The sequence below is a fragment of the Magnolia sinica genome, chromosome 19, assembly GCF_029962835.1.
Source record: "Magnolia sinica isolate HGM2019 chromosome 19, MsV1, whole genome shotgun sequence".
NCBI lineage: Eukaryota > Viridiplantae > Streptophyta > Magnoliopsida > Magnoliales > Magnoliaceae > Magnolia > Magnolia sinica.
In genome coordinates, this window is record NC_080591.1 from 23,739,461 (window position 1) to 23,752,500 (window position 13,040).

Consider the following 13,040-nt stretch of genomic DNA (forward strand, 5'->3'; position numbering starts at 1 on the left):
CATTTCATATTGGGATGTGCCTCATTTTTTGTCTTATGCTGTAAGATGATCTTTAAAAATAGGTAGACGAAATGGATTAAACACAAACATCATGGTAGGGCCCACAGAACACCAACCACCAGCCATTGGATGGTGTCAGGGGGAGTAGCCAATCCGTTTTCCTTATTTGTGGTGTGGTCCATTTAATCTTTGGATATGATTCATTTTTTAGATAATTCTCTAAAATTATCTCCAAAAATGGATGAACGGTGTGGGTTGATCCCAAATTTTCGGTAAATCCAAAACTCAAGTGTACCATGCCACGCGAAATAGTGTGGAATAATGATTTCCACCATTAATACCTTCCTTGGGCCCACGGTAATGTTTATTTGACATCCGGCATGTTCATAATATCAAAAAAATATAAATGAAGAGAAAACACAAACATTAGCTTGATCCAAAACTTCTATGAATGTTATTTTTAATGGTGGACGTTTAGTCCCCACTTTGTAGTCCACTTAAGCTTTGGCCCCGCCCCATTTTTTGGTTAATATCTTAAAATGATCTGAGAAAAGTGTTGAACGGTATGGAGAAAGTCAATCCATGACTTAGGTGGGCCAAGAGCTTAAAAATAAAGTCAATCCATGACTTTGGTAGGCCACTCCACATAATATAATGGAGAGGGGTTTCCTTAAAACATTCATAATCATATATTGGGCTTGCCTAAATGTGATTCACATATCCAACCCACTCATTATGTGTGTCCCACTTGGATGAGGGGTCAGACCAATTTTCAGCTGCATACTTCACTCATGTGGGCCCTACCAAGTACTTTTATATTTTTTAGGATGTCTTCACATAGTTTTAGATGGTATGGCCCACTTGAGTTTCATATACAGATGATTTTTGAGATATCTCATAATCTAAAGGGGACACATCAAATCCACGGTGTTGATGTTCGACACACATCATGATGGGGCCCGCAAAACTTACTAACATTAATTCTTAGGTTCTCAGGGTGTCAATAAGTTGGGTCACAATTTTGATCAGAATATTTGGCCTATTTTACATGTCTGGTCTATTCACTCTATTTTACTGATCAATAACCTCAATTTGACTAGTTACTCGCCTCAATCAGGCTACATATGAGAAAAGATATTGGGCAAACAAGATTGATCAACAATTTCAGTGAAATTTGATTTAAACATCCGAAGTTATTTACTCTTCAATCTGGATTGATCAGATTGTCCAAAAATGGTTAAAGGTTGTTCATAATATTAAAAATATATGAATGAATAGAAAACACAAACATCAGCTTGATCCAAAACTTCTATAGCCTCCAAGAAATTTTAAATGGTAGAGGTTCAATCACACTATTTCCTGTGGTGTGGTCCACTTGAGCTTTGGATATGCTTCCTTTTTGTTCTTTAGACCTCAAATTATCTGTTAACTTGGATGAATGGAGTGGATAAAATAAATAAATAACAGTGGACTCTATAGAGTTTACTCTGGTAAGGGTAACGAGTAACTCACCTAAATGTAGTGGAGAAGGGTTTCCTTAAAACATTCATAATCATATATTGGGCCTGTCTAAATGTGATTCACATATCCAACCCACTCATTATGTGTATCCCACATGGATGAGGGGTCAGGCCAAGTTTCAACCGCATCGAAAACTCATGTGGGCCCCACCAAGTGCTTTAATATTTTTTAGGATGTCTTCACATAGTTTTAGATGGTATGGCCCACTTGAGTTTCGTATATAGATGATTTTTGAGATATCTCATAACCGAAAGGGGACACATCAAATCCACGGTGTTGATGTTCGACACACATCATGATGGGGCCCACAAAACTTACTACCATCAATTCTTAGGTTCTCATGAGGTTAGTAAGTTGGGTCACAATTTTGACTAGAATATTTGGCCCATTTTACATGTCTGGTCCATCCACTCTATTTTACTGATAAATACTCTCAATTTGACTAGTTACACGCCTCAATCAGACTACATATGAGAAAGATATTAGGCATACAAGATTGATCAACAATTTCAGTGAAATTTGATTTAAACATCTGGAGTTATTTACTCTTCAATTTGAACTGATTAGATTGTCCAAAAACGATTAAAGGTTCAATTAGTGGATGTGCCTAATAATTTAGTAATTTTAATTTTCACAAATAAATTTCAATTTCCATTTAAAAATAACATTTTTTTTTTTCAAAATGCATATTTTTTTTGCTCTCTGCTAACAAAATATCATTTTTATTAAAATATTTCAAAAAAATTTAAAATACAAATTCTGAATTTTTATTTTCAAAATCTCAAAATTTTTCTTATATTTCAATTTTTTTCTCAAAAATTTCAAAATGCTGTTTTTTTTTTCTTCAAAAGCATTATTTTGTTCTCAAAATTTTTCTCAAACATAGTTAAATTTTCTAAACTATTCAATATTCTTTTTCATGTGATTTACAAATCATTTAAATATTATCTTTTAATTATATATATATATAAATTTCTACTCATATGATATAAAAACTATATATACAAACTACCTTTACCGACGGTTTTTGATCGTTGGTAAAAACCATTACCGACGGTTTTCAACCGTCGGGAAAAAATTCTTTTTACCGACGAAATAGTTTTTTGTCGTTGAAAACATTATTCCTGATAGCTTTGGTTCGTCGGTAAAACTTTTACCGCGAAACCTTTGGAAAAAATTTGTAAGTTCAAATTATATCATTATTCCCAATAAAATTTTTCATCGGTACAACATGAGTTTTACCAACAACATTTTTTGACGGTAAAAACATTGTTCCCGACGGCTTTGGTCCGTCGGTAAAACTCTTACCGTGAAACTTTTCAAGGTAGCGGGAAAATTTTGTAAGTTAAAAATTACATCGTTATAACTGACGAAAGTTTTCATCGGTAAAAGTAAATTTTTTGATTTTTTATTTTTTTGAAAAAATCAAAACAATTATAACCGACGAAAATTTTCATCGGTAAAAAAGACTTTTACCTACGAAATTCAAATTTCGTCGGTAAAACTAAATTTTTTGAATTTCTTTTTTCAAAAATTCAAAACAACTTTTATTGACGAAAAGTTTCGTCGGTAAAAAGCACTTCTACCTACGAAATTCAAATTTCGTTGGTAAAACTAAATTTTTCGAAAATTTTTTTTCAAAAATTCAAAACAGCATTTACCGACGAAAATGTTCGTCGGTAAAAATCACTTTTACCTATGAAATTCAAATTTCGTTGGTAAAACTAAAATTTTCAATTTTTTTTCAAAAATTCAAAATAGCTTTTACCGACGAAAATTTAAAAATCACTTTTACCTACGAAATTCATATTTCATCAGCAAAACTAAATTTTTCGAATTTTTTTAATCAAAAATTCAAAACAGTCATTTATCGACGAAAATTTTCGTCGGTAAAAAGCACTTTTACCTACTCCATTCGAATTTTGTCTGTAAAAGTAAATTTTTATCGACGAATAGGTCCTTTTTACCGACGAAAATAAATTCGTCGGTAAAAGTTTCGTCGGTAAAAATCATATTTCTTGTAGTGACTTCCTTCTTGGGGATGAGGACAATGAGTGAAGACATGAAGGCCCTCGGCAGCGAGCCACCTTCAAAGGAGGTAGCCACTCTCAGCAGGTCCTGACCCACTATATCCCAACAACCCACGAAGAAAGCACCGGAAAAGCCGTCCGGGCCAGCTGCTCCATCCCTAGGGATAGAATAACAGCCTGATGAACCTCTTGATCAACGACGGACTCATCGGCTGGATGTTATCCTCATCAGAAACCAATGATGGAATGACCTCCAGGACTTCTTCCCCTTGCTCGACAGTCCCCCCAGAGAACAAGTAATGGAAAAATCTGACTGCTAGGGTCCTGATATCCTCCTGCAACACCACTGGTTGCCCCTATTCCAGTCGGATGGAAGAAATGATTGCTCTCTTGACCGACGTGAAACTTTTATATGCTTCGTTTTTGGGCTCATGCACTAAAATGCGTTGAAAAAGCAGGTAGGCCACCTGGATATATAATACATACATCTAGGTGAGCCCCACATCAGGGTCTTACCTACTTCACTGGCTAGGGGATTACGAAGCTCACGCCGATGCAGTGAAGTTATTACTAATCCTCACGCCGATGCAGTGAAGTTATTACCTGCGTCCCCACAAAGATAGGCGCCAGGGACGGCGGACACGGATCAGCTACTGGAGTACCTAACCTGCTACTGAAGTGATGTTACCAAATTCCGTGGCCCCACTATGATATGTGTTGTATCAACACCGTCCATTCATTTGGAGAGATCATTTTAGAGCACGAGTTAAAGACTGAGTCAGATCCAAAGCTTGAGTAGACCCCACCACAGAAAATAGTGGAAATTAAACGCCTATCATTACAAAATTCTACGGGTCACAGAAGTTTTCAATCAAGCTGATATTTGTGTTTTTCCTTCGTTCATGTCTGTGTTAACTTATGAACGGGTTGAATCTCAAATAAACATCACGGTGGACCTAGGAAGGTTTCGACTATAGTCGTTACTCTCACCCGTGTTTTCTATGGTGGGGTCCACTTGAGCTTTGGATCTTACTCATTCTTTGGCTCATGCCTTAAAATGATCTCTCCAAATGGATTGACGGTGTGGATACAATACATACATCATGGTAGGCTCAAAAACTTAGTGACGACACTTCAGTAGCCAGTTTAGCTACCCAACTTGTCAGTAGCTAATCCGCGTCCGGGGACTACAGTATCCAGTAGCTGCTGGTCTGGTACGTAGGCCCACCATGATGTATGAGTTTTATCCACACCCTACATCAATTTTTCTAGATAATTTAACGGCATGAGCCAAAAAGCGAGACAGTTTTAAATTTCACGTGGACCAATCGAAGAAAGCAGTGGTGATTGAACCCGACGGCTAAAAATTTCCCAGAGCTGATTGTAACCTTTATTTGTCATGACAAACGGGGAAACACAAATTGCAACTTCAACTAAAACTTCTATGGTTTCAAAATGTTTTTAATCATTTATACAATTTACCGCAGTCTTATTTTAGTTTTAGTTCCTCCACTTCTGTTTAATTTTACAGTAGAATATTTAGAGTTTAGAGTAAGTTAAATCACTGTAGTTTAGTGACATCGTTATAATATTCTTAGGAGTAGTGTAAATATATACGACCTATTGCCGTCATATCCTCAATCAACCAAAGCGCATACTTGAAAGATCACACTCTGATCGCATACTGCTGACCATTCACTTCAATTATTTATCCATACAAATTATCGCTATTATTTATCCTTTTATTTTATTTTTCTACTTACTTCATTTTCTCACTGTTTGTACTGAACTTGATTTATACTTAATTATAAAAAAAAGTCAATAATCAACTTTTATTTTTAATTCTTCTAATTTTTTCTGCATCATTATAGAACTAAGGCCTGAGATTACCGTTGAAAGAAAAAAATTTAATTCGAAGAAAAAAAAATCATTTAGAAATAATAATCCTCCTATTCTAAATTGCTTAATTACTGCACATTAGGCCATTTGATAACAGGTGGGCCTTTCATGCTTGATTAAATAACAACAAGGTTTACATTGAGTATTGGACGCATGCATTAAAATAAGCTACCAAAACAATTCAATGGGGTTAATTTGTCTGACAAGTTGATAAGCCTCATGTGCGGCAGGTAAATGTCTATTCATTGCTCGTCTTGGACAGCGAGAGTGGTTGGTGAGTAATAACTCTCCTTGGACCGCTGCATATAAATAGTGTGGCCCACCTTGATGCTGGCCAGGAATGTACCCATCTCAATTGAAAGCATGGCCCAAAAATGAAGCTGATTGGAAGCTTGGGTGTGCCAATCTACTAAAAACAGTGGGGATTGAACAACATCGTTAACACATCTTAGGCCATTGGGGTTTCATTTTGAGCATTTGATCCGCCTCTTTTTCAAGCCAATGTCTTAAAATGATATGGAAAAACATATGAATGGTGTAGATTTCTAGCAAACATAAAGATGGGCCACGTACAGTCGGATGAAGGGACACGGATTCACCGCTGACATCGTTGTACCTGTTCTTGCTACTGAAGTGACGTCACCAAGTTATGTGAGCCCCACCATGATGTATGTGTTATATCTACACCATCCATCTGTTTAAAGAGAACATTTTAGGGCATAAGTCAAAGAATGAGGAAGATCCTAAGCTGAAGTGGACCCACCAGAAAAAACAAGTGGGGATTGAAGGTCTACCATTAAAAATTTCTTAGGAGCTGCGGAAGTTTTCGATCGACCTGATATTTGTATTTTCCCTTTATCCATGCTCATCCAAGCCTTTGTTTACTTATTAATAGGTTAGATTTCAAATAAACATCATGAAAGGCCATACGAAGGTTTTAACGGTGAGTGTCACTGTCCTACTGTTTTATATGGTGGGGTTCAATTGAGCTTTGGATCTGCTTAATTCTTTGGCTGATTCCCTAAAATGATCTCTATGAATAGATGGACGGTGTGGATACAACACATACATCATGGTTGGTCCCACCTAACTTAGTGACGTCACTTCCATGGCCAAATTTGCTGGTCAACCCGTCTGCGTCCCACGTGTAGTCAATTCATTGCATGTCGGCATAGATCCCAATGGGTGGAGTACTAACTCTGGCGCCTCGACTGCACATGAATAGTAATGGCCCCGCCTTGATGTTAGTGAGAAATCAATCCCGTCTCTATGTTTTCCCACCATATTTGAGGCCATAGGCTCGAAAGTGAGATCATCCAAAGCTCAGGAGGCCATATGACGCAAAACAAATGTATGGTCAGGATTAGTGTCCACGTCAATTCATTTCATGTCTTGTGCCTCTGAATAGCTGGGAGTAATAACCACACGGTTGAGAATTCATATAGACAGTGGGGACAAACTCTAATGTTTATGAGAAATCTACCCGGTTCAGCTGTTTTGTCATCTCATATATGTGGCCTAAAAATGAGACGGATCCAAAGCTCAGATGGGCCCCAGAAAGCTTTTAATGGTGAAAGTTAAATTATCACTGTTTCATGTGGTGTGGTCCACGTGAGATTTGGGTCTCTTAACTTTTGAGAAAACGTGTTAAACTAGGTTGGAGTAACGGATGGACGGCGTGGATTATAACAAATCATTAAAGCCGGCCCCACTGAGGTGTTAGGGTAACACCTAACCTGCTCCCCTATCAAGGTATTAAAATAACAGGGGCTTTGTTTTTTTTTTTTTTTCATATTGCCACTAGAAAAGTCTCTTACTTTTAACTATTTCTCAAAAATTAGGCAGACCCAGATCTCACGTGGACCACACCAAATGAAACAGTGATAATTTAACTTTCACCATTAAAAACTTTCTGGGGCCAAAATAATGCCTACTGTAATGTTTCATTTCCATCCCTTGATACGGCGAAATAGACATGGATGAAGGGAAACTATAAAGATCAGATTAATTCAAAACTTTTGTAGCCCACAAACAGCCTTTAATAGTCATTCACCACCATTGCAAGTTGTGTGGTCCACCTGATATTTGGATATTCTTTATTTTGAAATTACCTTCTAAAATGCTATGGGATAATGGATGGAGGGCGTGGATATATAAAAAGCTCATCATGTTAGGCCCCAAATGGTAAAAGTAATACCCACCTATTCGTCTCCCAAAGAGGATGGAACCATTTATAGGACGGAGTGGTTTGGATAGTGACCCAACATCAATTGAACTTGAGTCAAGTATATGTTCATCTACCGTCTATTTATTTTTTCAGCTCATCTTGGGTCATGAGTTAAAAAATGAGGCAGATAATAAACTTTTTAAAGGGCCACATAAGTTATGGATCGAGCGACCTTAAGAAGTTATTAATGGTAGACATTCAGTCAACTCTGTTTTCCTGTGGTTTGGTCCACCTGAGATTTGGATGTACCTCATATTTAGGATCACGCCATAATAGGAACTGGCAAAATGGATGAACGGCATGGATAAAATAGATACATTATGGTGGGGCCACAGATCTTTCACTTCAGCCAGCTGGCTGGTGTTGGGTCACTTAGCAAAACCGTCCTCGTCAGAAGACCCATTCAGAGTCACTTTTATATTTGTCAGTGTGTAAGATATTTTCATGCATATCAACGACATGTGAATGTGGTTGTCTATCTATCCACAACCAAGTATGGCATATCAAGGTATGGCATTATCTACCCAAGGTGACCAACCAAACGGAGGATTTTAAGATATGGGCATGGCATCTCAAGGTATGATCCCTCTCTCAGGTAAATTACCAAACATGGATTTTCAAGGTGGGGCACCTTCCTAAACATGGCAATATTTCAAAGTAACCAAACGTAGCATTTCAGGGTATGGCACCTCTTCAAGGTAACCTACCAAACATAGCATTTCAAGGTATGGCACCATGTCAAGGTGACCAACCAAACATGCATGGGATTTCAAGGCATGGCACTTTCTTCGAGGAACTGCCCAAACATGGCATTTCATGGTATGGCACCTCCCCAAGGTGACCTACCAGGAAGCGGATTGCGTACTGAGTTACTCAGTAGGCTTAGCGTACTGAGTAAACTCTGTGGGGCCCACAGTGATTTATATATTCCATACACTCCTTACATCCATTTTAATAGATAATTTTAAAGCTTAAGCCCAAAAATGAAGTATATCCAAAGCTCAAGTGGGCCACACCACAGGAAATGGTGTGAATTGAATATCAACAGTTGAAATTTTTCTTGGGGTCCACAGAAGTTTTGGATCAATCTGATATTTGTGTTTTCCTTTCATCCATATCCGTGTGATCTTATGAACAGGTTGGATGACAAATAAACAACACTATAGACCTTAGAAATGTTTCAATGGTAGAAATTATTATTCCCAATGTTTCCTGCTCTATGGTCCACTTGAGCATTGGAAATGATTCAATTTTGGTCTCAACCATTAAAATGCGCTTGAAAAACGGATGGACGGTGTGGATAGACTACATGCATTCACAGTGGGCCCAACAGAGTTTACTCAATACGATAAAAGCATACTTGAGTAACTCGGTGCGCATTCCGATTTCGACCTACCAAACCTTGATTTCAGCATATGACAGCCCCCAAGACAACCAACCAAACACTGGAATTCAAGGTATGGAATCTCCTCTAAGCGACCGACCAAACATGGCATTTCAAGGCATGGCAACTCTCCAAGGTGACCAACCAAACATGGCATTTCAAGGTATGATACCTCCCCATGGTGCCCAACCAAACATGGCATTTCAAGGTATGGCACCTCCTCAAGTTAACTGGATTTTTTTTTTTTTTTTTTGAAGATAAGAAGACAAGTTCGAAAGATTACGCACCTAAAAGAAAACGAACGCAACCACACTCGGAAAGAAATGGAAAATTTCAAGGTATGATACCTCTCCAAGAAGACCAATCAAACATGACATTGAAAGCATGACACCTTCCAAGGTGGCTAACCAAACAATATGGTATTTGAAGTTATGGCAGGTGCTTCAAGTGATCACCCAAATCAAGGCATGCTACTATCCCAAGGTGGCCCACCAATGGTGGTGATGTTTCAAGAAGAGCATGAGAAAACCCCAATGGATATGGTCTTTTGCCAACGAATGGCGCCAATGCCTGAACTCAAGAAAACAATAGAGGAATTGTTCTATTTAACCATGAACGGTGGTTGGGATGAAGTTGTGAACATTTACGAGGATCCGTCCATCCAAAAAGCCATGATCACCAAATCAGAAGGAACAATATTACACATAGCAGTCAACAATGGTAAGACAGACATCGTCGAGAATCTTGTGGAGAAATTGATGGATTTGAGAGTTCTAGATATAACGAACAAGATGGGCAACACTGCAATCCACTTAGCGGCGATAGCGGGGAATGTGAGGATGTGCAAATGCATGGCAGAAAAACGGCCTCAACTGGTTGTGAAACCAAACACAATTGGCGAGACTCCATTGTTGGCAGCGGTTAAGTATGGCAGAAAAGAGGCATTTATCTACCTACATTCCAAATGCTACCAAGTTGATGGAAATGACTACTTGATCAGAAAGAATGGTTATCAGAACATTCTTCATGCGGCCATTGAAAGGGAATACTTTGGTAAGATCTACTGAAATTCATTGATACTAGTTGTTTGATGGTCCACACCACACACGTTTGGAACCAACTTCAGATTGGCAGCGGTTAAGTATTTTTTTTTTTTTTAAATGCTGAATTATTTGTGTGTTTGTCGTGTTTAGAATTTAGAGTGCATAGTTACTCATACTTTTTTACTATTCTACTTGCAAGATTTGGCTTACCAAATTATAAAAAAGTACAACAAGAATTTGAAATCGGATTGGGATCTTGCCAACTTTTTGAATGTAAAAGGATTCTCGGCTTTGCATTTGCTAGCAAGCAGACCTTCTGCCTTTAGAAGTGGAAGTCAACTGGGAAGATTTAAGCTTCTGTTCTACAATTGTAAGTCTCTCTCTCTCTCTCTCACACACACACACAATTGTAACTCTCTCTCTCTCTCTCTCTCTCTCTCTCTCTATATATATATATATATATATATATATATATATATCCAAATGCTAAGCTACACACCAATTTGCACCGAACTCGTGTGAACTTTTTGAGAATTCATCATACGTGATATGATTTTCACAATCCGAACAGTTCACGTGATGCGGCACCTCGTGACGCCCCTAGGACCCAACTTTTACTTTGATCCAAAACTTTGGTGGGCCATGAAAAAAGAAAACATTTTTCTTTCTTTGATATGACCCACCAGAGTTTTAGATCAGGATAAAATTTGGTGCCATGGAGTTTCATGGGATTCCACATTACATGGACCGTTCGGATTAGACGTAAATGACACGTGTACAAAGGTGCGCAGGTGTGTAGGTTAGCATGCCCCTCCCCCTTCTCTATCTCTATATATATAGAGGCATGCTCACTTACGCACCTACGCACATGCGCACCATTGCACACGTGTCATGGGTATCGAATTCGAACGGTCCATAAGATGCGGAATCCCATGAAACCTCAGGGATTAAATTTTCACCCTGATCTAAGATTCTGGTGGGCCATAACAAAGAGAAATTCAAATCAAGGGAAGAAACTGTTTGCATTTTTCATGGCCACTGAAGTTTTGGTTCAAAAAGAAAAAATTGGTACTATGGGGTTTCATGAGGTTCTGCTTCATGTGGACCGTTCAGATTTTCGAGAATCATCGGATATCATGAGTTCTTAAAAAAGTTCATACGTAGTCCGTACGAACCGGTTCGCAGGTGAGCGTTCCGCTCTCTCTCTCTCTCTATATATATATACTCACCCGTGCGCACCTTCGCACACGTGTCTTGGGCATCTAATCCGAACGGTGATGCGGTAGAAAGAACTCAGCAGGCCATAACATGGTGTGTGTATATGTGGCATCCATGAGTTTTGAAATGGCCTAAAATTTGGTGGGATGCCTCAATTAATTCCAGGTAGGACACACACGATGGACAGGTAGAAGTGAAAACCACATCTTTGTGGGCCCCACAAACAATTAAGAAGGTTTTACTGGGTGGGCGTACACTTTCAACTGTTTTCTACGGTGTTGCTTATCTAAATCATAGATCCAGCTGGGATTGATGGGCAGGGTGCATGTCCGACAAACATCATTGGTGGGGCCCACAGATCTCAACAGATCGTTAAGGCAAAGTGGTATATGTGCGTATGTACGTAGATGCTCACGCTCACATCCAACTAGCAAACAAATTCTTTCTTGCCATACATGTGCAACATCCACTTCGTCCAAAAGGTTGGACCCACAAGGAGGTTCTTGTGCAAAATTAATTCGGTGGAACAGATCAACACATTACATTTTTGTATTGTATAAGTGGCTATCCATTAGTCAATGTCGTGAACCACCTGCTGATTTCATCAGGCTGATATTAGCACTATGTAATCCTCATGGTGGGCCCAACCTATTGGATGGCTTGGATGCCGTATACCTATGACAGTTTGGAACTTATGCATTGGTTGGACGGATACTTATCCACCCATTGATTGGATGTGAGCATTTAATTAGCTTGGTGGATAAGTTAGTGTCCATCACGTGCACCATGAGGATCTATAGGGTTTCAAGTCCAAGACCAATCGGTTGAATGGTAAGTTACAATCCACCCAACGGATAATTTCTATTATGAGCATGAGATATCCAACTACTGTCCAATAGGTTGGCCGCACCACGAAGATCAACCAGTGAAAGAAGCAGCAACATTCACTCATTAGGTGGGCCATACTTGTATTTTGTTAATTTGCTATACATTATTTTTTATTGTGTGGCCCACTTGATGAGTGGATGTTGCATATTATTCACAAGGTGATCCTCATGATGAGACCAACCTATTGGAGGGATTGGATGCCGCATGCACATCACAGGTTGGAAATTATTTGTAAGGAATGAGATAACTTTTTTAGGAGAGGAAATTTTATAAAATAGTACCTCACTAATATAATATTTACATCCTAGTAACTTTTTTAATTAAGTTTTCAGTAAACTACTTCCATTGATTAAGTTGTTATATATCAAACGGATAACTTAGCTTGGCAATATTGAATGTAAGTTTGGATTCAGAAAGATCCTACAAAAGAGAACACTTTGATACTCTGACAGTGTAATGAATGATACTCGGTCACTTAAAATTTTAGTGGAAATTGCGTACATGGATACAAGTAATCAAAGTTATAGATCCCAATATATGTATTTTGAACAAAAAAAAATGCTTAAATTGTACTTATTTGATTATCTAACTATTGGATAAGTGGACATATATTGTGAAGTTAAAATTGAAAACTAGCAGATAATCCTGTTTTAACAAACAAGTATCCACAAATCAGAGGTTGGGTTTGTTCAACAATCTTATTTTGGGGCTCCGTGACTTCAAGACCAAGGTCTGACAATTTTGTTAGTTTAATTTGAGTTAATGGATGCTTTATGCATTTTTTTTTTTAATTGCTTGGCATGGTTGTGTAAAAAATAATATTATCTATT

The 13,040-nt window shown here is 38.2% G+C and overlaps 1 protein-coding gene across 20 annotated transcripts in view; it reads left to right on the forward strand.

Annotated features, from left to right (window-relative positions):
• The first annotated feature begins 8,226 nt into the window (after positions 1-8,226).
• Positions 8,227-13,040, forward strand: part of LOC131234979 (uncharacterized) — a 35,300-nt gene continuing 30,486 nt past the window's right edge. For 7 of the 20 annotated variants that reach the window (XM_058232013.1, XM_058232020.1, XM_058232022.1 and 4 more), the window contains exons 1-4: positions 8,328-9,269; positions 9,319-9,399; positions 9,491-10,114; positions 10,304-10,474. In XM_058232013.1, coding sequence (XP_058087996.1) covers positions 8,861-9,269; positions 9,319-9,399; positions 9,491-10,114; positions 10,304-10,474 — 1,285 coding nt within the window. In that variant the 5' untranslated portion in view covers positions 8,328-8,860. Of the gene's footprint in view, positions 8,300-8,325; positions 9,270-9,318; positions 9,400-9,490; positions 10,115-10,303; positions 10,475-13,040 lie in introns of those variants that run through there. The other 13 variants (XM_058232017.1, XM_058232025.1, XM_058232018.1 and 10 more) reach the window with 10 other exon arrangements.